Source organism: Saccoglossus kowalevskii, chromosome 12, assembly GCF_978046115.1.
Source record: "Saccoglossus kowalevskii chromosome 12, keSacKowa6.1, whole genome shotgun sequence".
Lineage (NCBI taxonomy): Eukaryota > Metazoa > Hemichordata > Enteropneusta > Harrimaniidae > Saccoglossus > Saccoglossus kowalevskii.
This window is the reverse complement of record NC_140652.1, coordinates 37,521,961-37,548,017: the sequence shown is the minus strand read 5'-3', so window position 1 is coordinate 37,548,017 and position 26,057 is coordinate 37,521,961. Positions and strand designations below refer to the sequence as shown.

General features: G+C 36.9%; 1 protein-coding gene across 1 annotated transcript in view; it reads right to left on the bottom strand.

Moving 5' to 3' along the window:
- Positions 1 to 26,057, bottom strand: part of LOC100371487 (tRNA ligase complex-associated NAD(P)H dehydrogenase PYROXD1-like) — a 135,791-nt gene that overhangs the window by 92,703 nt on the left and 17,031 nt on the right. Inside the window, exons 3-5 of the mRNA XM_085506646.1 lie at positions 1,339 to 1,458; positions 470 to 598; positions 126 to 199 (exon numbers count right to left, since the gene is read on the bottom strand). Of these exons, the coding sequence (XP_085362772.1) occupies positions 126 to 199; positions 470 to 598; positions 1,339 to 1,458 (323 nt within the window). The remainder of the gene's footprint in view (positions 1 to 125; positions 200 to 469; positions 599 to 1,338; positions 1,459 to 26,057) is intronic.

Genomic DNA, 26,057 nt, shown 5'->3' with positions numbered 1-26,057 from the left:
TTGACCACTACAACAGTATGACCTGACCATCCATGTGATGTCATTGACCACTAGAACACTATGACCTGACCATCCCTTGGGATATCATATCTCCTGACCACTGGATGAACTTATATCTGACTTACACAAGTTCAGTTGCAATGCCACCATTACCAACAACTGCTATTCTGCTTGCATTTTGTAGCTTTTCTTGAAAAACCTGAATGTAGAAATTGGTCATTAATCTTCAGCTAGATAACTGCAGTCCAATATTTGTGATGTTAATAAAAATAGATGTAACTGAAACACAGTATTGCCTTGAACTTATTACTGTTGATTGCTTATTTGAAAATTTGAAAATAAATCTTGAGAAACCAAAGCTAGATTTTGGAATTACAAACATCAGCTGTACATTTGTTAGAATGTGAATTTTCACTGATTTCCTGAAAATTCTACCTTATAAGCCATTGTTTGCTAAATAGTTGCTGACCTTGACGCTCTCTGTATCTCTTATTCCCAATACATATGTGTTTTCTTTATTGATGAGTTTTGGTGTTCCACCAGTACAAACACACAAAGAACTGTAGCCAATAGTGCTGTTATCTGACAGGGAAACCTCCTTTGAAATTGAAATACAGAAGAATTCAGTATACAGTCACTGAAAAATTAAGGTCATTCATTGGGTATTCAACCTAATAAATATTATAAAATATTATTATATTGTTATTCTTTTTCACCAAAATATCATATAATTATTCATCTGGACATTAACAATTTTCTGTTTACACGGTACAAGGCTGAAAAACTAATCTGCAATATACAAATCTTTTTGAAAGAATTTCCTTGACAATTAATTAATAAAATAATATGAAATAAAATAAATAAATATAATATAAAAACAAGCATTTTTCAATGCACATTCCTCATTTTGTTTTTGTTATAAATTAATTTATATATAAAATATACAAAACAATTATCAGTGTTCTTAACTATATACATAATTGTTTTGCCCTAAAGATTTGAAACATTTAAAATAAAATTCAAACATTCTTATAATTTAAAAAAATACAATGAACATATTAAATTTCAACTAAAAATTTCAATGAAAAAAATTGAGAATTAGTAATCCCAGCATAGCCTATAAAAGAATGACATGCTCAGCTAAAAACACTAAATTTTGATAGATAATCATATGTTTTATTATACCAAATAAATTTAAAAAAATCAAATGTTGGTTGAGTTTTATTGGCTGTCATGTGACCAGGTTCTCACTAATCATGATGATGATCTTATGAGGGACAAGTATAATATAAACTGATAATTACCTTGGTAGAGGTCAATATTTAATTTTAATGTTACCTTTAGTTCAGGATTTATATTTACTATACTGCCATGTATCACTTTGATATTTGGAAATCGGTTTTCTAAGACACTATGTGGTTTTTCTTTAACATCAAACACTTCTAGAGTCTTAGTAATCTGAAAAAAAAAAACAAGAAAATAATACTACGGACACAAGCCAGCCATTGACTTTCCCTTGCAGCAGCAACCAATGAAATAGAATGTACTGATTGAGTGGTGTCTTTGATCTTGAATTGTATCATAACTTCTTTATCAAATGTAATATTGAATATGAATATCAATACTGAGTGCAGACAAGGATTCATAAATTCTTGGAGTATAGAGCACTAGAGGTGGGTGGGTTGTTTTATTAGCTTGACACAGTGGTACCAATCATCTGTGGTGTTGAGAGAACTGCTTTGATTCCCACTTTAATTTGACCTATTAAATCAAAGCTTGCATTAATATATGACTCAAATTGAAATCAAACATTGTTTTATGTAATGTCTTTATACCTCTTTATTTTGCATGGAGAATGGCGCCACCCAATCACCTAATTTGTATAGTTTAACGCATTCTGCTGCTGATATGGAGTGGTAAACCTCACAATATTATGCAAGTTTAAAATGTATATGAATAATAACAAATCATGGTGCAGTATCTATTGCAGAAACATAAGAATTTCTTAATTCGTATAATTTGCATATCATTCAATGCAATATTTGTAAAAATTGAACCATACCATGACCATCTGAGAGTAGTGTAAACCATGGTTCTTTCAGAGCAGTGTAAACCATGGTTCTTTCAGAGTAGTGTAAACCATGGTTCTTTCAGAGCAGTGTAAACCACGTTTTTTTCAGAGTAGTGTAAACCATGGTTCTTTCAGAGTAGTGTAAACCATGGTTTTTTCAGAGCAGTGTAAACCATGGTTCTTTCAGAGTAGTGTAAACCATGGTTCTTTCAGAGAAGTGTAAACCATTTTTTTTTTCAGAGTAGTGTAAACCATGGTTCTTTCAGAGCAGTGAAAACCATGGTTCTTTCAGATAAGTATAAACCATGGTTCTTTCAGAGTAGTGTAAACCATGGTTCTTTCAGAGTAGTGTAAATCATGGTTCTTTCAGAGTAGTAACAACCATGGTTCTTTCAGAGTAGTGTAAACTATGGTTCTTTCAGAGTAGTGTAAACCATGGTTCATTCAGAGTAGTGTAAACCATGGTTCTTTCAGAGCAGTAAAAACCATGGTTCTTTCAGAGTAGTGTAAACCATGGTTCTTTCAGAGTAGTGTAAACCATGGTTCATTCAGAGTAGTGTAAACCATGGTTCTTTCAGAGTAGTGTAACCATGGTTCGTTCAGAGTAGTGTAACATGGTTCTTTCAGAGTAGTAAAAACCATGGTTCTTTCAGAGTAGTGTAAACCATGGTTCTTTCAGAGTAGTGAAAATCATGGTTCTTTCAGAGTAGTGTAAACCATGGTTCTTTCAGAGTAGTGTAAACCATGGTTCATTCAGAGTAGTGTAAATCATGGTTCTTTCAGAGAAGTGTAAACCATGGTTCTTTTAGAGTAGTGTAAACCATGGTTCTTTCAGAGTAGTGTAAACCATGGTTCTTTCAGAGCAGTGCAAACCATGGTTCTTTCAGAGTAGTGTAAACCATGGTTCTTTCAAGAAGTGTAAACCATGGTTCTTTCAGAGTAGTGTAAACCATGGTTCTTTCAGAGTAGTATAAACCGTGGTTCTTTCAGAGTAGTGTAAACCATGGTTCTTTCAAAATAGTGTAAACCATGGTTCTTTCAGAGTAGTGTAAATCATGGTTCTTTCAGAGTAGTGTAAACCATGGTTCTTTCAGACAAGTATAAACCATGGTTTATTCAGAGTAGTGTAAACGATGGTTTATTCAGAGTAGTGTAAACCATGGTTCTTTCAGAGTAGTACAAACCATGGTTCATTCAAAATAGTGTAAACCATGGTTCTTTCAGAGCAGTGTAAACAGTGGTTCTTTCAGAGAAGTGTAAACCATGGTTCTTTCAGAGTAGTATAAACCATGGTTCTTCCAGAGTAGTGTAAACCATGGTTCTTTCAGAGTAGTGTAAACCATGGTTTTTTCAGAGCAGTGTAAACCATGACCATCTGAGAGTAGTGTAAACCATGGTTCTTTCAGAGCAGTGTAAACCATGGTTCTTTCAGAGTAGTGTAAACCATGGTTCTTTCAGAGAAGTGTAAACCATTTTTTTTTTCAGAGTAGTGTAAACCATGGTTCTTTCAGAGCAGTGTAAACCATGGTTCTTTCAGATAAGTATAAACCATGGTTCTTTCAGAGTAGTGTAAACCATGGTTCTTTCAGAGTAGTGTAAATCATGGTTCTTTCAGAGTAGTAACAACCATGGTTCTTTCAGAGTAGTGTAAACTATGGTTCTTTCAGAGTAGTGTAAACCATGGTTCATTCAGAGTAGTGTAAACCATGGTTCTTTCAGAGCAGTAAAAACCATGGTTCTTTCAGAGTAGTGTAAACCATGGTTCTTTCAGAGTAGTGTAAACCATGGTTCATTCAGAGTAGTGTAAACCATGGTTCTTTCAGAGTAGTGTAACCATGGTTCGTTCAGAGTAGTGTAACATGGTTCTTTCAGAGTAGTAAAAACCATGGTTCTTTCAGAGTAGTGTAAACCATGGTTCTTTCAGAGTAGTGAAAATCATGGTTCTTTCAGAGTAGTGTAAACCATGGTTCTTTCAGAGTAGTGTAAACCATGGTTCATTCAGAGTAGTGTAAATCATGGTTCTTTCAGAGAAGTGTAAACCATGGTTCTTTTAGAGTAGTGTAAACCATGGTTCTTTCAGAGTAGTGTAAACCATGGTTCTTTCAGAGCAGTGCAAACCATGGTTCTTTCAGAGTAGTGTAAACCATGGTTCTTTCAAGAAGTGTAAACCATGGTTCTTTCAGAGTAGTGTAAACCATGGTTCTTTCAGAGTAGTATAAACCGTGGTTCTTTCAGAGTAGTGTAAACCATGGTTCTTTCAAAATAGTGTAAACCATGGTTCTTTCAGAGTAGTGTAAATCATGGTTCTTTCAGAGGGGTGTAAACCATGGTTCTTTCAGACAAGTATAAACCATGGTTTATTCAGAGTAGTGTAAACGATGGTTTATTCAGAGTAGTGTAAACCATGGTTCTTTCAGAGTAGTACAAACCATGGTTCATTCAAAATAGTGTAAACCATGGTTCTTTCAGAGCAGTGTAAACAGTGGTTCTTTCAGAGAAGTGTAAACCATGGTTCTTTCAGAGTAGTATAAACCATGGTTCTTCCAGAGTAGTGTAAACCATGGTTCTTTCAGAGTAGTGTAAAACATAGTTCTTTCAGAGTAGTGTAAACCATGGTTCTTTCAGAGTAGTGTAAACAATGGTTCTTTCAGAGTAGTGTAAACCATGGTTCTTTCAGAGTAGTGTAAACCATGGTTCTTTCAAAGTAGTGTAAACCATGGTTCTTTCAGAGTAGTGTAAATCGTGGTTCTTTCAGAGTAGTGTAAACCATGGTTCTTTCAGAGCAGTGCAAACCACGTTTTTTTTCAGAGTAGTGTAAACCATAGTTCTTTCAGAGTAGCGTAAACCATGTTTTTTTCAGAGCAGTGTAAACCATGGTTCTTTCAGAGCAGTGTAAACCATGGTTCTTTCAGAGTAGTGTAAACCATGGTTCTTTCAGAGTAGTGTAAACCATGGTTCTTTCAGAGTAGTGTAAACCATGGTTCTTTCAGAGCAGTGCAAACCACGTTTTTTCAGAGTAGTGTAAACCATGGTTCTTTCAGAGTAGTGTAAACCATGTTTTTTTCAGAGCAGTGTAAACCATGGTTCTTTCAGAGTAGTGTAATCCATGGTTCTTTCAGAGAAGTGTAAACCATGGTTTTTTCAGAGTAGTGTAAACCATGTTTCTTTTCAGAGCAGTGTAAACCATGGTTCATTCAGAGTAGTGTAAACCATGGTTCTTTCAGAGCAGTGCAAACCACGTTTTTTTTTCAGAGTAGTGTAAACCATGGTTCTTTCAGAGTAGTGTAAACCATGTTTTTTTCAGAGCAGTGTAAACCATGGTTCTTTCATAGAAGTGTAAACCATAGTTCTTTCAGAGTAGTGTAAATCATAGTTCTTTCAGAGAAGTGTAAAGCATGGTTCTTTCAGAGTAGTGTAAACCATGGTTCATTCAGAGTAGTGTAAACCATGGTTTTTTCAGAGCAGTGTAAACCATGGTTCTTTCAGAGTGGTGTAAACCATGGTTCTTTCAGAGTAGTGTAAACCATGGTTCTTTCAGAGTAGTGTAAACCATGGTTCTTTCAGAGTAGTGTAAACCATGGTTCTTTCAGAGCAGTGCAAACCACGTTTTTTTCTGAGTAGTGTAAACCATGGTTCTTTCAGAGTAGTGTAAACCATGGTTTTTTCAGAGCAGTGTAAACCATGGTTCTTTCAGAGTAGTGTAAACCATGGTTCTTTCAGAGTAGTGTAAACCATGTTTTTTCAGAGCAGTGTAAACCATGGTTCTTTCAGAGCAGTGTAAACCATGGTTCATTCAGAGTAGTGTAAATCATGGTTCTTTCAGAGAAGTGTAAACCATGGTTCTTTCAGAGTAGTGTAAACCATGGTTCTTTTAGAGTAGTGTAAACCATGGTTCTTTCAGGGTAGTGCAAACCATGGTTCTTTCAGAGTAGTGTAAACCATGGTTCTTTCAAGAAGTGTAAACCATGGTTCTTTCAGAGTAGTGTAAACCATGGTTCTTTCAGAGTAGTGTAAACCATGGTTCTTTCAGAGTAGTGTAAACCATGGTTCTTTCAGAGTAGTGTAAACCATGGTTCATTCAGAGTAGTGTAAATCATGGTTCTTTCAGAGTAGTGTAAACCATGGTTCTTTCAGAGTAATGTAAACCATGGTTCATTCAGAGTAGTGTAAACCATGGTTCTTTCAGAGTAGTATAAACCATGGTTCTTTCAGAGTAGTGTAAACCATGGTTCTTTCAAAATAGTGTAAACCATGGTTCTTTCAGAGTAGTGTAAATCATGGTTCTTTCAGAGTAGTGTAAACCATGGTTCTTTCAGACAAGTATAAACCATGGTTTATTCAGAGTAGTGTAAACCATGGTTTATTCAGAGTAGTGTAAACCATGGTTCTTTCAGAGTAGTACAAACCATGGTTCTTTCAAAATAGTGTAAACTATGGTTCTTTCAGAGCAGTGTAAACAGTGGTTCTTTCAGAGAAGTGTAAACCATGGTTCTTTCAGAGTAGTATAAACCATGGTTCTTCCAGAGTAGTGTAAACTATGGTTCTTTCAGAGTAGTGTAAAACATAGTTCTTTCAGAGTAGTGTAAACCATGGTTCTTTCAGAGTAGTGTAAACAATGGTTCTTTCAGAGTAGTGTAAACCATGGTTCTTTCAGATAAGTGTAAACCATGGTTCTTTCAAAGTAGTGTAAACCATGGTTCTTTCAGAGTAGTGTAAATCGTGGTTCTTTCAGAGTAGTGTAAACCATGGTTCTTTCAGAGCAGTGCAAACCACGTTTTTTTTCAGAGTAGTGTAAACCATAGTTCTTTCAGAGTAGTGTAAACCATGATTTTTTCAGAGCAGTGTAAACCATGGTTCTTTCAGAGTAGTGTAAACCATGGTTCTTTCAGAGTAGTGTAAACCATGGTTCTTTCAGAGTAGTGTAAACCATGGTTCTTTCAGAGCAGTGCAAACCACGTTTTTTCAGAGTAGTGTAAACCATGGTTCTTTCAGAGTAGTGTAAACCATGTTTTTTTCAGAGCAGTGTAAACCATGGTTCTTTCAGAGTAGTGTAATCCATGGTTCTTTCAGAGAAGTGTAAACCATGGTTTTTTCAGAGTAGTGTAAACCATGGTTCTTTCAGAGCAGTTTAAACCATGGTTCTTTCAGATAAGCGTAAACCATGGTTCTTTCAGAGTAGTGTAAATCATAGTTCTTTCAGAGAAGTGTAACCCATGGTTCTTTCAGAGTAGTGTAAACCATGGTTCTTTCAGAGTAGTGTAAACCATGGTTCTTTCAGAGTAGTGTAAACCATGGTTCTTTCAGAGTAGTGTAAACCATGGTTCTTTCAGAGTAATGTAAATCATGGTTCTTTCAGAGTAGTGTAAACCATGGTTCTTTCAGAGCAGTGCAAACCACGTTTTTTTCAGAGTAGTGTAAACCATGGTTCTTTCAGAGTAGTGTAAACCATGGTTTTTTCAGAGCAGTGTAAACCATGGTTCTTTCAGAGTAGTGTAAACCATGGTTCTTTCAGAGTAGTGTAAACCATGTTTTTTTCAGAGCAGTGTAAACCATGGTTCTTTCAGAGTAGTGTAAACCATGGTTCTTTCAGAGTAGTGTAAACCATGGTTCTTTCAGAGTAGTGTAAGCCATGGTTTTTTCAGAGTAGTGTAAACCATGGTTCTTTCAGAGTAGTGTAAACCATGGTTTTTTTCAGAGCGGTGTAAACCATGGTTCTTTCAGAGTAGTGTAAACCATGGTTCTTTCAGAGCAGTGCAAACCACATTTTTTTTTCAGAGTAGTGTAAACCATGGTTCTTTCAGAGTAGTGTAAACCATGGTTCTTTCAGAGCAGTGCAAACCACGTTTTTTTCAGAGTAGTTTTAAACCATGGTTCTTTCAGAGTAGTGTAAACCATGTTTTTTCAGAGCAGTGTAAACCATGGTTCTTTCAGAGTAGTGTAAACCATGGTTCTTTCAGATAAGTGTAAACCATGGTTCTTTCAGAGTAGTGTAAACCATGGTTCTTTCAGAGTAGTGTAAACCATGGTTTTTTCAGAGCAGTGTAAACCATGGTTCTTTCAGAGTAGTGTAAACCATGGTTCTTTCAGAGTAGTGTAAACCATGGTTCTTTCAGAGTAGTGTAAGCCATGGTTTTTTCAGAGTAGTGTAAACCATGGTTCTTTCAGAGTAGTGTAAACCATGTTTTTTTCAGAGTAGTGTAAACCATGGTTCTTTCAGAGTAGTGTAAACCATGGTTTTTTCAGAGCAGTGTAAACCATGGTTTTTTCATAGAAGTGTAAACCATGGTTCTTTCAGAGCAGTGCAAACCACGTTTTTTTCAGAGTAGTGTAAACCATGGTTCTTTCAGAGTAGTGTAAACCATGTTTTTTTCAGAGCAGTGTAAACCATGGTTCTTTCAGAGAAGTGTAAACCATGGTTTTTTCAGAGTTGTGTAAACCATGGTTCTTTCAGAGTAGTGTAAACCATGGTTCTTTCAGAGAAGTGTAAATCATGGTTCTTTCAGAGTAGTAAAAACCATGGTTCTTTCAGAGTAGTGTAAACCATGGTTCTTTCAGAGTAGTGTAAACCATGGTTCTTTCAGAGTAGTGTAAACCATGGTTCTTTCAGAGTAGTGTAAACCATGGTTCATTCAGAGTAGTGTAAATCATGGTTCTTTCAGAGTAGTGTAAACCATGGTTCTTTCAGAGTAGTGTAAACCATGGTTCATTCAGAGTAGTGTAAATCATGGTTCTTTCAGAGAAGTGTAAACCATGGTTCTTTCAGAGTAGTGTAAACCATGGTTCTTTTAGAGTAGTGTAAACCATGGTTCTTTCAGAGTAGTGCAAACCATGGTTCTTTCAGAGTAGTGTAAACCATGGTTCTTTCAAGAAGTGTAAACCATGGTTCTTTCAGAGTAGTGTAAACAATGGTTCTTTCAGAGTAGTGTAAACCATGGTTCTTTCAGATAAGTGTAAACCATGGTTCTTTGAGAGTAGTGTAAACCATGGTTCTTTCAGAGTAGTGTAAATCGTGGTTCTTTCAGAGTAGTGTAAACCATGGTTCTTTCAGAGCAGTGCAAACCACGTTTTTTTTCAGAGTAGTGTAAACCATAGTTCTTTCAGAGTAGTGTAAACCATGGTTTTTTCAGAGCAGTGTAAACCATGGTTCTTTCAGAGCAGTGTAAACCATGGTTCTTTCAGAGTAGTGTAAACCATGGTTCTTTCAGAGTAGTGTAAACCATGGTTCTTTCAGAGCAGTGCAAACCACGTTTTTTTTCAGAGTAGTGTAAACCATGGTTCTTTCAGAGTAGTGTAAACCATGTTTTTTTCAGAGCAGTGTAAACCATGGTTCTTTCAGAGTAGTGTAATCCATGGTTTTTTCAGAGAAGTGTAAACCATGGTTTTTTCAGAGTAGTGTAAACCATGGTTCTTTCAGAGCAGTGTAAACCATGGTTCTTTCAGATAAGTGTAAACCATGGTTCTTTCAGAGTAGTGTAAATCATGGTTTTTTTCAGAGTAGTGTAACCATGGTTCTTTCAGAGTAGTAAAAACCATGGTTCTTTCAGAGCAGTGTAAACCATGGTTCATTCAGAGTAGTGTAAATCATGGTTCTTTCAGAGAAGTGTAAACCATGGTTCTTTCAGAGTAGTGTAAACCATGGTTCTTTCAGAGTAGTGCAAACCATGGTTCTTTCAGAGTAGTGTAAACCATGGTTCTTTCAAGAAGTGTAAACCATGGTTCTTTCAGATAAGTGTAAACCATGGTTCTTTCAGAGTAGTGTAAACCATGGTTCTTTCAGAGTAGTGTAAACCATGGTTCTTTCAGAGTAGTGTAAACCATGGTTCTTTCAGAGTAGTGTAAACCATGGTTCTTTCAAAATAGTGTAAACCATGGTTCTTTCAGAGTAGTGGAAACCATGGTTTTTTCAGAGCAGTGTAACCATGGTTCTTTCAGAGTAGTAAAAACCATGGTTCTTTCAGAGTAGTGTAAATCATAGTTCTTTCAGAGAAGTGTAACCCATGGTTCTTTCAGAGTAGTGTAAACCATGGTTCTTACAGAGTAGTGTAAACCATGGTTCTTTCAGAGTAGTGTAAACCATGGTTCTTTCAGAGTAGTGTAAACCATGGTTCTTTCAGAGTAATGTAAATCATGGTTCTTTCAGAGTAGTGTAAACCATGGTTCTTTCAGAGCAGTGCAAACCATGTTTTTTTCAGAGTAGTGTAAACCATGGTTCTTTCAGAGTAGTGTAAACCATGGTTTTTTCAGAGCAGTGTAAACCATGGTTCTTTCAGAGTAGTGTAAACCATGGTTCTTTCAGAGTAGTGTAAACCATGTTTTTTCAGAGTAGTGTAAACCATGGTTCTTTCAGAGTAGTGTAAACCATGGTTCTTTCAAAGTAGTGTAAACCATGGTTCTTTCAGAGTAGTGTAAATCGTGGTTCTTTCAGAGTAGTGTAAACCATGGTTCTTTCAGAGCAGTGCAAACCACGTTTTTTTCAGAGTAGTGTAAACCATAGTTCTTTCAGAGTAGCGTAAACCATGTTTTTTTCAGAGCAGTGTAAACCATGGTTCTTTCAGAGCAGTGTAAACCATGGTTCTTTCAGAGTAGTGTAAACCATGGTTCTTTCAGAGTAGTGTAAACCATGGTTCTTTCAGAGTAGTGTAAACCATGGTTCTTTCAGAGCAGTGCAAACCACGTTTTTTCAGAGTAGTGTAAACCATGGTTCTTTCAGAGTAGTGTAAACCATGTTTTTTTCAGAGCAGTGTAAACCATGGTTCTTTCAGAGTAGTGTAATCCATGGTTCTTTCAGAGAAGTGTAAACCATGGTTTTTTCAGAGTAGTGTAAACCATGTTTCTTTTCAGAGCAGTGTAAACCATGGTTCATTCAGAGTAGTGTAAACCATGGTTCTTTCAGAGCAGTGCAAACCACGTTTTTTTTCAGAGTAGTGTAAACCATGGTTCTTTCAGAGTAGTGTAAACCATGTTTTTTTCAGAGCAGTGTAAACCATGGTTTTTTCATAGAAGTGTAAACCATAGTTCTTTCAGAGTAGTGTAAATCATAGTTCTTTCAGAGAAGTGTAAAGCATGGTTCTTTCAGAGTAGTGTAAACCATGGTTCATTCAGAGTAGTGTAAACCATGTTTTTTTCAGAGCAGTGTAAACCATGGTTCTTTCAGAGTAGTGTAAACCATGGTTCTTTCAGAGTAGTGTAAACCATGGTTCTTTCAGAGTAGTGTAAACCATGGTTCTTTCAGAGTAGTGTAAACCATGGTTCTTTCAGAGCAGTGCAAACCACGTTTTTTTCTGAGTAGTGTAAACCATGGTTCTTTCAGAGTAGTGTAAACCATGGTTTTTTCAGAGCAGTGTAAACCATGGTTCTTTCAGAGTAGTGTAAACCATGGTTCTTTCAGAGTAGTGTAAACCATGTTTTTTCAGAGCAGTGTAAACCATGGTTCTTTCAGAGCAGTGTAAACCATGGTTCATTCAGAGTAGTGTAAATCATGGTTCTTTCAGAGAAGTGTAAACCATGGTTCTTTCAGAGTAGTGTAAACCATGGTTCTTTTAGAGTAGTGTAAACCATGGTTCTTTCAGGGTAGTGCAAACCATGGTTCTTTCAGAGTAGTGTAAACCATGGTTCTTTCAAGAAGTGTAAACCATGGTTCTTTCAGAGTAGTGTAAACCATGGTTCTTTCAGAGTAGTGTAAACCATGGTTCTTTCAGAGTAGTGTAAACCATGGTTCTTTCAGAGTAGTGTAAACCATGGTTCATTCAGAGTAGTGTAAATCATGGTTCTTTCAGAGTAGTGTAAACCATGGTTCTTTCAGAGTAATGTAAACCATGGTTCATTCAGAGTAGTGTAAACCATGGTTCTTTCAGAGAAGTGTAAACCATGGTTCTTTCAGAGTAGTGTAAACCATGGTTCTTTCAGAGTAGTGTAAACCATGGTTCTTTCAGAGTAGTGCAAACCATGGTTCTTTCAGAGTAGTGTAAACCATGGTTCTTTCAAGAAGTGTAAACCATGGTTCTTTCAGAGTAGTATAAACCATGGTTCTTTCAGAGTAGTGTAAACCATGGTTCTTTCAAAATAGTGTAAACCATGGTTCTTTCAGAGTAGTGTAAATCATGGTTCTTTCAGAGTAGTGTAAACCATGGTTCTTTCAGACAAGTATAAACCATGGTTTATTCAGAGTAGTGTAAACCATGGTTTATTCAGAGTAGTGTAAACCATGGTTCTTTCAGAGTAGTACAAACCATGGTTCTTTCAAAATAGTGTAAACTATGGTTCTTTCAGAGCAGTGTAAACAGTGGTTCTTTCAGAGAAGTGTAAACCATGGTTCTTTCAGAGTAGTATAAACCATGGTTCTTCCAGAGTAGTGTAAACTATGGTTCTTTCAGAGTAGTGTAAAACATAGTTCTTTCAGAGTAGTGTAAACCATGGTTCTTTCAGAGTAGTGTAAACAATGGTTCTTTCAGAGTAGTGTAAACCATGGTTCTTTCAGATAAGTGTAAACCATGGTTCTTTCAAAGTAGTGTAAACCATGGTTCTTTCAGAGTAGTGTAAATCGTGGTTCTTTCAGAGTAGTGTAAACCATGGTTCTTTCAGAGCAGTGCAAACCACGTTTTTTTTCAGAGTAGTGTAAACCATGGTTCTTTCAGAGTAGTGTAAACCATGTTTTTTTTCAGAGCAGTGTAAACCATGGTTCTTTCAGAGTAGTGTAATCCATGGTTCTTTCAGAGAAGTGTAAACCATGGTTTTTTCAGAGTAGTGTAAACCATGGTTCTTTCAGAGCAGTTTAAACCATGGTTCTTTCAGATAAGCGTAAAACCATGGTTCTTTCAGAGTAGTGTAAATCATAGTTCTTTCAGAGAAGTGTAACCCATGGTTCTTTCAGAGTAGTGTAAACCATGGTTCTTTCAGAGTAGTGTAAACCATGGTTCTTTCAGAGTAGTGTAAACCATGGTTCTTTCAGAGTAGTGTAAACCATGGTTCTTTCAGAGTAATGTAAATCATGGTTCTTTCAGAGTAGTGTAAACCATGGTTCTTTCAGAGCAGTGCAAACCACGTTTTTTTCAGAGTAGTGTAAACCATGGTTCTTTCAGAGTAGTGTAAACCATGGTTTTTTCAGAGCAGTGTAAACCATGGTTCTTTCAGAGTAGTGTAAACCATGGTTCTTTCAGAGTAGTGTAAACCATGTTTTTTTCAGAGCAGTGTAAACCATGGTTCTTTCAGAGTAGTGTAAACCATGGTTCTTTCAGAGTAGTGTAAACCATGGTTCTTTCAGAGTAGTGTAAACCATGGTTCTTTCAGAGTAGTGTAAGCCATGGTTTTTTCAGAGTAGTGTAAACCATGGTTCTTTCAGAGTAGTGTAAACCATGGTTTTTTTCAGAGCGGTGTAAACCATGGTTCTTTCAGAGTAGTGTAAACCATGGTTCTTTCAGAGCAGTGCAAACCACATTTTTTTTTCAGAGTAGTGTAAACCATGGTTCTTTCAGAGTAGTGTAAACCATGGTTCTTTCAGAGCAGTGCAAACCACGTTTTTTTCAGAGTAGTTTTAAACCATGGTTCTTTCAGAGTAGTGTAAACCATGTTTTTTCAGAGCAGTGTAAACCATGGTTCTTTCAGAGTAGTGTAAACCATGGTTCTTTCAGATAAGTGTAAACCATGGTTCTTTCAGAGTAGTGTAAACCATGGTTCTTTCAGAGTAGTGTAAACCATGGTTTTTTCAGAGCAGTGTAAACCATGGTTCTTTCAGAGTAGTGTAAACCATGGTTCTTTCAGAGTAGTGTAAACCATGGTTCTTTCAGAGTAGTGTAAGCCATGGTTTTTTCAGAGTAGTGTAAACCATGGTTCTTTCAGAGTAGTGTAAACCATGTTTTTTTTCAGAGTAGTGTAAACCATGGTTCTTTCAGAGTAGTGTAAACCATGGTTTTTTCAGAGCAGTGTAAACCATGGTTTTTTCATAGAAGTGTAAACCATGGTTCTTTCAGAGCAGTGCAAACCACGTTTTTTTCAGAGTAGTGTAAACCATGGTTCTTTCAGAGTAGTGTAAACCATGTTTTTTTCAGAGCAGTGTAAACCATGGTTCTTTCAGAGAAGTGTAAACCATGGTTTTTTCAGAGTTGTGTAAACCATGGTTCTTTCAGAGTAGTGTAAACCATGGTTCTTTCAGAGAAGTGTAAATCATGGTTCTTTCAGAGTAGTAAAAACCATGGTTCTTTCAGAGTAGTGTAAACCATGGTTCTTTCAGAGTAGTGTAAACCATGGTTCTTTCAGAGTAGTGTAAACCATGGTTCTTTCAGAGTAGTGTAAACCATGGTTCATTCAGAGTAGTGTAAATCATGGTTCTTTCAGAGTAGTGTAAACCATGGTTCTTTCAGAGTAGTGTAAACCATGGTTCATTCAGAGTAGTGTAAATCATGGTTCTTTCAGAGAAGTGTAAACCATGGTTCTTTCAGAGTAGTGTAAACCATGGTTCTTTTAGAGTAGTGTAAACCATGGTTCTTTCAGAGTAGTGCAAACCATGGTTCTTTCAGAGTAGTGTAAACCATGGTTCTTTCAAGAAGTGTAAACCATGGTTCTTTCAGAGTAGTGTAAACAATGGTTCTTTCAGAGTAGTGTAAACCATGGTTCTTTCAGATAAGTGTAAACCATGGTTCTTTGAGAGTAGTGTAAACCATGGTTCTTTCAGAGTAGTGTAAATCGTGGTTCTTTCAGAGTAGTGTAAACCATGGTTCTTTCAGAGCAGTGCAAACCACGTTTTTTTTCAGAGTAGTGTAAACCATAGTTCTTTCAGAGTAGTGTAAACCATGGTTTTTTCAGAGCAGTGTAAACCATGGTTCTTTCAGAGCAGTGTAAACCATGGTTCTTTCAGAGTAGTGTAAACCATGGTTCTTTCAGAGTAGTGTAAACCATGGTTCTTTCAGAGCAGTGCAAACCACGTTTTTTTCAGAGTAGTGTAAACCATGGTTCTTTCAGAGTAGTGTAAACCATGTTTTTTTCAGAGCAGTGTAAACCATGGTTCTTTCAGAGTAGTGTAATCCATGGTTTTTTCAGAGAAGTGTAAACCATGGTTTTTTCAGAGTAGTGTAAACCATGGTTCTTTCAGAGCAGTGTAAACCATGGTTCTTTCAGATAAGTGTAAACCATGGTTCTTTCAGAGTAGTGTAAATCATGGTTTTTTTCAGAGTAGTGTAACCATGGTTCTTTCAGAGTAGTAAAAACCATGGTTCTTTCAGAGCAGTGTAAACCATGGTTCATTCAGAGTAGTGTAAATCATGGTTCTTTCAGAGAAGTGTAAACCATGGTTCTTTCAGAGTAGTGTAAACCATGGTTCTTTCAGAGTAGTGTAAACCATGGTTCTTTCAGAGTAGTGCAAACCATGGTTCTTTCAGAGTAGTGTAAACCATGGTTCTTTCAAGAAGTGTAAACCATGGTTCTTTCAGATAAGTGTAAACCATGGTTCTTTCAGAGTAGTGTAAACCATGGTTCTTTCAGAGTAGTGTAAACCATGGTTCTTTCAGAGTAGTGTAAACCATGGTTCTTTCAGAGTAGTGTAAACCATGGTTCTTTCAAAATAGTGTAAACCATGGTTCTTTCAGAGTAGTGGAAACCATGGTTTTTTCAGAGCAGTGTAACCATGGTTCTTTCAGAGTAGTAAAAACCATGGTTCTTTCAGAGTAGTGTAAATCATAGTTCTTTCAGATAAGTGTAACCCATGGTTCTTTCAGAGTAGTGTAAACCATGGTTCTTACAGAGTAGTGTAAACCATGGTTCTTTCAGAGTAGTGTAAATCATAGTTCTTTCAGAGAAGTGTAAAGCATGGTTCTTTCAGAGTAGTGTAAACCATGGTTCATTCAGAGTAGTGTAAACCATGGTTTTTTCAGAGCAGTGTAAACCATGGTTCTTTCAGAGTAGTGTAAACCATGGTTCTTTCAGAGTAGTGTAAACCATGGTTCTTTCAGAGTAGTGTAAACCATGGTTCTTTCAGAGTAGTGTAAACCATGGTTCTTTCAGAGCAGTGCAAACCACGTTTTTTTCTGAGTAGTGTAAACCATGGTTCTTTCAGAGTAGTGTAAACCATGGTTTTTTCAGAGCAGTGTAAACCATGGTTCTTTCAGAGTAGTGTAAACCATGGTTCTTTCAGAGTAGTGTAAACCATGTTTTTTCAGAGCAGTGTAAACCATGGTTCTTTCAGAGCAGTGTAAACCATGGTTCATTCAGAGTAGTGTAAATCATGGTTCTTTCAGAGAAGTGTAATCCATGGTTCTTTCAGAGTAGTGTAAACCATGGTTCTTTTAGAGTAGTGTAAACCATGGTTCTTTCAGGGTAGTGCAAACCATGGTTCTTTCAGAGTAGTGTAAACCATGGTTCTTTCAAGAAGTGTAAACCATGGTTCTTTCAGAGTAGTGTAAACCATGGTTCTTTCAGAGTAGTGTAAACCATGGTTCTTTCAGAGTAGTGTAAACCATGGTTCTTTCAGAGTAGTGTAAACCATGGTTCATTCAGAGTAGTGTAAATCATGGTTCTTTCAGAGTAGTGTAAACCATGGTTCTTTCAGAGTAATGTAAACCATGGTTCATTCAGAGTAGTGTAAACCATGGTTCTTTCAGAGAAGTGTAAACCATGGTTCTTTCAGAGTAGTGTAAACCATGGTTCTTTCAGAGTAGTGTAAACCATGGTTCTTTCAGAGTAGTGCAAACCATGGTTCTTTCAGAGTAGTGTAAACCATGGTTCTTTCAAGAAGTGTAAACCATGGTTCTTTCAGAGTAGTATAAACCATGGTTCTTTCAGAGTAGTGTAAACCATGGTTCTTTCAAAATAGTGTAAACCATGGTTCTTTCAGAGTAGTGTAAATCATGGTTCTTTCAGAGTAGTGTAAACCATGGTTCTTTCAGACAAGTATAAACCATGGTTTATTCAGAGTAGTGTAAACCATGGTTTATTCAGAGTAGTGTAAACCATGGTTCTTTCAGAGTAGTACAAACCATGGTTCTTTCAAAATAGTGTAAACTATGGTTCTTTCAGAGCAGTGTAAACAGTGGTTCTTTCAGAGAAGTGTAAACCATGGTTCTTTCAGAGTAGTATAAACCATGGTTCTTCCAGAGTAGTGTAAACTATGGTTCTTTCAGAGTAGTGTAAAACATAGTTCTTTCAGAGTAGTGTAAACCATGGTTCTTTCAGAGTAGTGTAAACAATGGTTCTTTCAGAGTAGTGTAAACCATGGTTCTTTCAGATAAGTGTAAACCATGGTTCTTTCAAAGTAGTGTAAACCATGGTTCTTTCAGAGTAGTGTAAATCGTGGTTCTTTCAGAGTAGTGTAAACCATGGTTCTTTCAGAGCAGTGCAAACCACGTTTTTTTTCAGAGTAGTGTAAACCATGGTTCTTTCAGAGTAGTGTAAACCATGTTTTTTTTCAGAGCAGTGTAAACCATGGTTCTTTCAGAGTAGTGTAATCCATGGTTCTTTCAGAGAAGTGTAAACCATGGTTTTTTCAGAGTAGTGTAAACCATGGTTCTTTCAGAGCAGTTTAAACCATGGTTCTTTCAGATAAGCGTAAAACCATGGTTCTTTCAGAGTAGTGTAAATCATAGTTCTTTCAGAGAAGTGTAACCCATGGTTCTTTCAGAGTAGTGTAAACCATGGTTCTTTCAGAGTAGTGTAAACCATGGTTCTTTCAGAGTAGTGTAAACCATGGTTCTTTCAGAGTAGTGTAAACCATGGTTCTTTCAGAGTAATGTAAATCATGGTTCTTTCAGAGTAGTGTAAACCATGGTTCTTTCAGAGCAGTGCAAACCACGTTTTTTTCAGAGTAGTGTAAACCATGGTTCTTTCAGAGTAGTGTAAACCATGGTTTTTTCAGAGCAGTGTAAACCATGGTTCTTTCAGAGTAGTGTAAACAATGGTTCTTTCAGAGTAGTGTAAACCATGTTTTTTTCAGAGCAGTGTAAACCATGGTTCTTTCAGAGTAGTGTAAACCATGGTTCTTTCAGAGTAGTGTAAACCATGGTTCTTTCAGAGTAGTGTAAACCATGGTTCTTTCAGAGTAGTGTAAGCCATGGTTTTTTCAGAGTAGTGTAAACCATGGTTCTTTCAGAGTAGTGTAAACCATGGTTTTTTTCAGAGCGGTGTAAACCATGGTTCTTTCAGAGTAGTGTAAACCATGGTTCTTTCAGAGCAGTGCAAACCACATTTTTTTTCAGAGTAGTGTAAACCATGGTTCTTTCAGAGTAGTGTAAACCATGGTTCTTTCAGAGCAGTGCAAACCACGTTTTTTTCAGAGTAGTTTTAAACCATGGTTCTTTCAGAGTAGTGTAAACCATGTTTTTTCAGAGCAGTGTAAACCATGGTTCTTTCAGAGTAGTGTAAACCATGGTTCTTTCAGATAAGTGTAAACCATGGTTCTTTCAGAGTAGTGTAAACCATGGTTCTTTCAGAGTAGTGTAAACCATGGTTTTTTCAGAGCAGTGTAAACCATGGTTCTTTCAGAGTAGTGTAAACCATGGTTCTTTCAGAGTAGTGTAAACCATGGTTCTTTCAGAGTAGTGTAAGCCATGGTTTTTTCAGAGTAGTGTAAACCATGGTTCTTTCAGAGTAGTGTAAACCATGTTTTTTTCAGAGTAGTGTAAACCATGGTTCTTTCAGAGTAGTGTAAACCATGGTTTTTTCAGAGCAGTGTAAACCATGGTTTTTTCATAGAAGTGTAAACCATGGTTCTTTCAGAGCAGTGCAAACCACGTTTTTTTCAGAGTAGTGTAAACCATGGTTCTTTCAGAGTAGTGTAAACCATGTTTTTTTCAGAGCAGTGTAAACCATGGTTCTTTCAGAGAAGTGTAAACCATGGTTTTTTCAGAGTTGTGTAAACCATGGTTCTTTCAGAGTAGTGTAAACCATGGTTCTTTCAGAGAAGTGTAAATCATGGTTCTTTCAGAGTAGTAAAAACCATGGTTCTTTCAGAGTAGTGTAAACCATGGTTCTTTCAGAGTAGTGTAAACCATGGTTCTTTCAGAGTAGTGTAAACCATGGTTCTTTCAGAGTAGTGTAAACCATGGTTCATTCAGAGTAGTGTAAATCATGGTTCTTTCAGAGTAGTGTAAACCATGGTTCTTTCAGAGTAGTGTAAACCATGGTTCATTCAGAGTAGTGTAAATCATGGTTCTTTCAGAGAAGTGTAAACCATGGTTCTTTCAGAGTAGTGTAAACCATGGTTCTTTTAGAGTAGTGTAAACCATGGTTCTTTCAGAGTAGTGCAAACCATGGTTCTTTCAGAGTAGTGTAAACCATGGTTCTTTCAAGAAGTGTAAACCATGGTTCTTTCAGAGTAGTGTAAACAATGGTTCTTTCAGAGTAGTGTAAACCATGGTTCTTTCAGATAAGTGTAAACCATGGTTCTTTGAGAGTAGTGTAAACCATGGTTCTTTCAGAGTAGTGTAAATCGTGGTTCTTTCAGAGTAGTGTAAACCATGGTTCTTTCAGAGCAGTGCAAACCACGTTTTTTTTCAGAGTAGTGTAAACCATAGTTCTTTCAGAGTAGTGTAAACCATGGTTTTTTCAGAGCAGTGTAAACCATGGTTCTTTCAGAGCAGTGTAAACCATGGTTCTTTCAGAGCAGTGTAAACCATGGTTCTTTCAGAGTAGTGTAAACCATGGTTCTTTCAGAGCAGTGCAAACCACGTTTTTTTCAGAGTAGTGTAAACCATGGTTCTTTCAGAGTAGTGTAAACCATGTTTTTTTCAGAGCAGTGTAAACCATGGTTCTTTCAGAGTAGTGTAATCCATGGTTTTTTCAGAGAAGTGTAAACCATGGTTTTTTCAGAGTAGTGTAAACCATGGTTCTTTCAGAGCAGTGTAAACCATGGTTCTTTCAGATAAGTGTAAACCATGGTTCTTTCAGAGTAGTGTAAATCATGGTTTTTTTCAGAGTAGTGTAACCATGGTTCTTTCAGAGTAGTAAAAACCATGGTTCTTTCAGAGCAGTGTAAACCATGGTTCATTCAGAGCAGTGTAAACCATGGTTCTTTCAGAGCAGTGTAAACCATGGTTCATTCAGAGTAGTGTAAACCATGTTTTTTTCAGAGCAGTGTAAACCATGGTTCTTTCAGAGTAGTGTAATCCATGGTTCTTTCAGAGAAGTGTAAACCATGGTTTTTTCAGAGTAGTGTAAACCATGTTTCTTTTCAGAGCAGTGTAAACCATGGTTCATTCAGAGTAGTGTAAACCATGGTTCTTTCAGAGCAGTGCAAACCACGTTTTTTTTTCAGAGTAGTGTAAACCATGGTTCTTTCAGAGTAGTGTAAACCATGTTTTTTTCAGAGCAGTGTAAACCATGGTTCTTTCATAGAAGTGTAAACCATAGTTCTTTCAGAGTAGTGTAAATCATAGTTCTTTCAGAGAAGTGTAAAGCATGGTTCTTTCAGAGTAGTGTAAACCATGGTTCATTCAGAGTAGTGTAAACCATGGTTTTTTCAGAGCAGTGTAAACCATGGTTCTTTCAGAGTGGTGTAAACCATGGTTCTTTCAGAGTAGTGTAAACCATGGTTCTTTCAGAGTAGTGTAAACCATGGTTCTTTCAGAGTAGTGTAAACCATGGTTCTTTCAGAGCAGTGCAAACCACGTTTTTTTCTGAGTAGTGTAAACCATGGTTCTTTCAGAGTAGTGTAAACCATGGTTTTTTCAGAGCAGTGTAAACCATGGTTCTTTCAGAGTAGTGTAAACCATGGTTCTTTCAGAGTAGTGTAAACCATGTTTTTTCAGAGCAGTGTAAACCATGGTTCTTTCAGAGCAGTGTAAACCATGGTTCATTCAGAGTAGTGTAAATCATGGTTCTTTCAGAGAAGTGTAAACCATGGTTCTTTCAGAGTAGTGTAAACCATGGTTCTTTTAGAGTAGTGTAAACCATGGTTCTTTCAGGGTAGTGCAAACCATGGTTCTTTCAGAGTAGTGTAAACCATGGTTCTTTCAAGAAGTGTAAACCATGGTTCTTTCAGAGTAGTGTAAACCATGGTTCTTTCAGAGTAGTGTAAACCATGGTTCTTTCAGAGTAGTGTAAACCATGGTTCTTTCAGAGTAGTGTAAACCATGGTTCATTCAGAGTAGTGTAAATCATGGTTCTTTCAGAGTAGTGTAAACCATGGTTCTTTCAGAGTAATGTAAACCATGGTTCATTCAGAGTAGTGTAAACCATGGTTCTTTCAGAGTAGTATAAACCATGGTTCTTTCAGAGTAGTGTAAACCATGGTTCTTTCAAAATAGTGTAAACCATGGTTCTTTCAGAGTAGTGTAAATCATGGTTCTTTCAGAGTAGTGTAAACCATGGTTCTTTCAGACAAGTATAAACCATGGTTTATTCAGAGTAGTGTAAACCATGGTTTATTCAGAGTAGTGTAAACCATGGTTCTTTCAGAGTAGTACAAACCATGGTTCTTTCAAAATAGTGTAAACTATGGTTCTTTCAGAGCAGTGTAAACAGTGGTTCTTTCAGAGAAGTGTAAACCATGGTTCTTTCAGAGTAGTATAAACCATGGTTCTTCCAGAGTAGTGTAAACTATGGTTCTTTCAGAGTAGTGTAAAACATAGTTCTTTCAGAGTAGTGTAAACCATGGTTCTTTCAGAGTAGTGTAAACAATGGTTCTTTCAGAGTAGTGTAAACCATGGTTCTTTCAGATAAGTGTAAACCATGGTTCTTTCAAAGTAGTGTAAACCATGGTTCTTTCAGAGTAGTGTAAATCGTGGTTCTTTCAGAGTAGTGTAAACCATGGTTCTTTCAGAGCAGTGCAAACCACGTTTTTTTTCAGAGTAGTGTAAACCATAGTTCTTTCAGAGTAGTGTAAACCATGATTTTTTCAGAGCAGTGTAAACCATGGTTCTTTCAGAGTAGTGTAAACCATGGTTCTTTCAGAGTAGTGTAAACCATGGTTCTTTCAGAGTAGTGTAAACCATGGTTCTTTCAGAGCAGTGCAAACCACGTTTTTTCAGAGTAGTGTAAACCATGGTTCTTTCAGAGTAGTGTAAACCATGTTTTTTTCAGAGCAGTGTAAACCATGGTTCTTTCAGAGTAGTGTAATCCATGGTTCTTTCAGAGAAGTGTAAACCATGGTTTTTTCAGAGTAGTGTAAACCATGGTTCTTTCAGAGCAGTTTAAACCATGGTTCTTTCAGATAAGCGTAAACCATGGTTCTTTCAGAGTAGTGTAAATCATAGTTCTTTCAGAGAAGTGTAACCCATGGTTCTTTCAGAGTAGTGTAAACCATGGTTCTTTCAGAGTAGTGTAAACCATGGTTCTTTCAGAGTAGTGTAAACCATGGTTCTTTCAGAGTAGTGTAAACCATGGTTCTTTCAGAGTAATGTAAATCATGGTTCTTTCAGAGTAGTGTAAACCATGGTTCTTTCAGAGCAGTGCAAACCACGTTTTTTTCAGAGTAGTGTAAACCATGGTTCTTTCAGAGTAGTGTAAACCATGGTTTTTTCAGAGCAGTGTAAACCATGGTTCTTTCAGAGTAGTGTAAACCATGGTTCTTTCAGAGTAGTGTAAACCATGTTTTTTTCAGAGCAGTGTAAACCATGGTTCTTTCAGAGTAGTGTAAACCATGGTTCTTTCAGAGTAGTGTAAACCATGGTTCTTTCAGAGTAGTGTAAGCCATGGTTTTTTCAGAGTAGTGTAAACCATGGTTCTTTCAGAGTAGTGTAAACCATGGTTTTTTTCAGAGCGGTGTAAACCATGGTTCTTTCAGAGTAGTGTAAACCATGGTTCTTTCAGAGCAGTGCAAACCACATTTTTTTTTCAGAGTAGTGTAAACCATGGTTCTTTCAGAGTAGTGTAAACCATGGTTCTTTCAGAGCAGTGCAAACCACGTTTTTTTCAGAGTAGTTTTAAACCATGGTTCTTTCAGAGTAGTGTAAACCATGTTTTTTCAGAGCAGTGTAAACCATGGTTCTTTCAGAGTAGTGTAAACCATGGTTCTTTCAGATAAGTGTAAACCATGGTTCTTTCAGAGTAGTGTAAACCATGGTTCTTTCAGAGTAGTGTAAACCATGGTTTTTTCAGAGCAGTGTAAACCATGGTTCTTTCAGAGTAGTGTAAACCATGGTTCTTTCAGAGTAGTGTAAACCATGGTTCTTTCAGAGTAGTGTAAGCCATGGTTTTTTCAGAGTAGTGTAAACCATGGTTCTTTCAGAGTAGTGTAAACCATGTTTTTTTCAGAGTAGTGTAAACCATGGTTCTTTCAGAGTAGTGTAAACCATGGTTTTTTCAGAGCAGTGTAAACCATGGTTTTTTCATAGAAGTGTAAACCATGGTTCTTTCAGAGCAGTGCAAACCACGTTTTTTTCAGAGTAGTGTAAACCATGGTTCTTTCAGAGTAGTGTAAACCATGTTTTTTTCAGAGCAGTGTAAACCATGGTTCTTTCAGAGAAGTGTAAACCATGGTTTTTTCAGAGTTGTGTAAACCATGGTTCTTTCAGAGTAGTGTAAACCATGGTTCTTTCAGAGAAGTGTAAATCATGGTTCTTTCAGAGTAGTAAAAACCATGGTTCTTTCAGAGTAGTGTAAACCATGGTTCTTTCAGAGTAGTGTAAACCATGGTTCTTTCAGAGTAGTGTAAACCATGGTTCTTTCAGAGTAGTGTAAACCATGGTTCATTCAGAGTAGTGTAAACCATGGTTCTTTCAGAGTAGTGTAAACCATGGTTCATTCAGAGTAGTGTAAATCATGGTTCTTTCAGAGAAGTGTAAACCATGGTTCTTTCAGAGTAGTGTAAACCATGGTTCTTTTAGAGTAGTGTAAACCATGGTTCTTTCAGAGTAGTGCAAACCATGGTTCTTTCAGAGTAGTGTAAACCATGGTTCTTTCAAGAAGTGTAAACCATGGTTCTTTCAGAGTAGTGTAAACAATGGTTCTTTCAGAGTAGTGTAAACCATGGTTCTTTCAGATAAGTGTAAACCATGGTTCTTTGAGAGTAGTGTAAACCATGGTTCTTTCAGAGTAGTGTAAATCGTGGTTCTTTCAGAGTAGTGTAAACCATGGTTCTTTCAGAGCAGTGCAAACCACGTTTTTTTTCAGAGTAGTGTAAACCATAGTTCTTTCAGAGTAGTGTAAACCATGGTTTTTTCAGAGCAGTGTAAACCATGGTTCTTTCAGAGCAGTGTAAACCATGGTTCTTTCAGAGTAGTGTAAACCATGGTTCTTTCAGAGTAGTGTAAACCATGGTTCTTTCAGAGCAGTGCAAACCACGTTTTTTTTCAGAGTAGTGTAAACCATGGTTCTTTCAGAGTAGTGTAAACCATGTTTTTTTCAGAGCAGTGTAAACCATGGTTCTTTCAGAGTAGTGTAATCCATGGTTTTTTCAGAGAAGTGTAAACCATGGTTTTTTCAGAGTAGTGTAAACCATGGTTCTTTCAGAGCAGTGTAAACCATGGTTCTTTCAGATAAGTGTAAACCATGGTTCTTTCAGAGTAGTGTAAATCATGGTTTTTTTCAGAGTAGTGTAACCATGGTTCTTTCAGAGTAGTAAAAACCATGGTTCTTTCAGAGCAGTGTAAACCATGGTTCATTCAGAGTAGTGTAAATCATGGTTCTTTCAGAGAAGTGTAAACCATGGTTCTTTCAGAGTAGTGTAAACCATGGTTCTTTCAGAGTAGTGCAAACCATGGTTCTTTCAGAGTAGTGTAAACCATGGTTCTTTCAAGAAGTGTAAACCATGGTTCTTTCAGATAAGTGTAAACCATGGTTCTTTCAGAGTAGTGTAAACCATGGTTCTTTCAGAGTAGTGTAAACCATGGTTCTTTCAGAGTAGTGTAAACCATGGTTCTTTCAGAGTAGTGTAAACCATGGTTCTTTCAAAATAGTGTAAACCATGGTTCTTTCAGAGTAGTGGAAACCATGGTTTTTTCAGAGCAGTGTAACCATGGTTCTTTCAGAGTAGTAAAAACCATGGTTCTTTCAGAGTAGTGTAAATCATAGTTCTTTCAGAGAAGTGTAACCCATGGTTCTTTCAGAGTAGTGTAAACCATGGTTCTTACAGAGTAGTGTAAACCATGGTTCTTTCAGAGTAGTGTAAACCATGGTTCTTTCAGAGTAGTGTAAACCATGGTTCTTTCAGAGTAATGTAAATCATGGTTCTTTCAGAGTAGTGTAAACCATGGTTCTTTCAGAGCAGTGCAAACCATGTTTTTTTCAGAGTAGTGTAAACCATGGTTCTTTCAGAGTAGTGTAAACCATGGTTTTTTCAGAGCAGTGTAAACCATGGTTCTTTCAGAGTAGTGTAAACCATGGTTCTTTCAGAGTAGTGTAAACCATGTTTTTTCAGAGTAGTGTAAACCATGGTTCTTTCAGAGTAGTGTAAACCATGGTTCTTTCAAAGTAGTGTAAACCATGGTTCTTTCAGAGTAGTGTAAATCGTGGTTCTTTCAGAGTAGTGTAAACCATGGTTCTTTCAGAGCAGTGCAAACCACGTTTTTTTCAGAGTAGTGTAAACCATAGTTCTTTCAGAGTAGCGTAAACCATGTTTTTTTCAGAGCAGTGTAAACCATGGTTCTTTCAGAGCAGTGTAAACCATGGTTCTTTCAGAGTAGTGTAAACCATGGTTCTTTCAGAGTAGTGTAAACCATGGTTCTTTCAGAGTAGTGTAAACCATGGTTCTTTCAGAGCAGTGCAAACCACGTTTTTTCAGAGTAGTGTAAACCATGGTTCTTTCAGAGTAGTGTAAACCATGTTTTTTTCAGAGCAGTGTAAACCATGGTTCTTTCAGAGTAGTGTAATCCATGGTTCTTTCAGAGAAGTGTAAACCATGGTTTTTTCAGAGTAGTGTAAACCATGTTTCTTTTCAGAGCAGTGTAAACCATGGTTCATTCAGAGTAGTGTAAACCATGGTTCTTTCAGAGCAGTGCAAACCACGTTTTTTTTCAGAGTAGTGTAAACCATGGTTCTTTCAGAGTAGTGTAAACCATGTTTTTTTCAGAGCAGTGTAAACCATGGTTTTTTCATAGAAGTGTAAACCATAGTTCTTTCAGAGTAG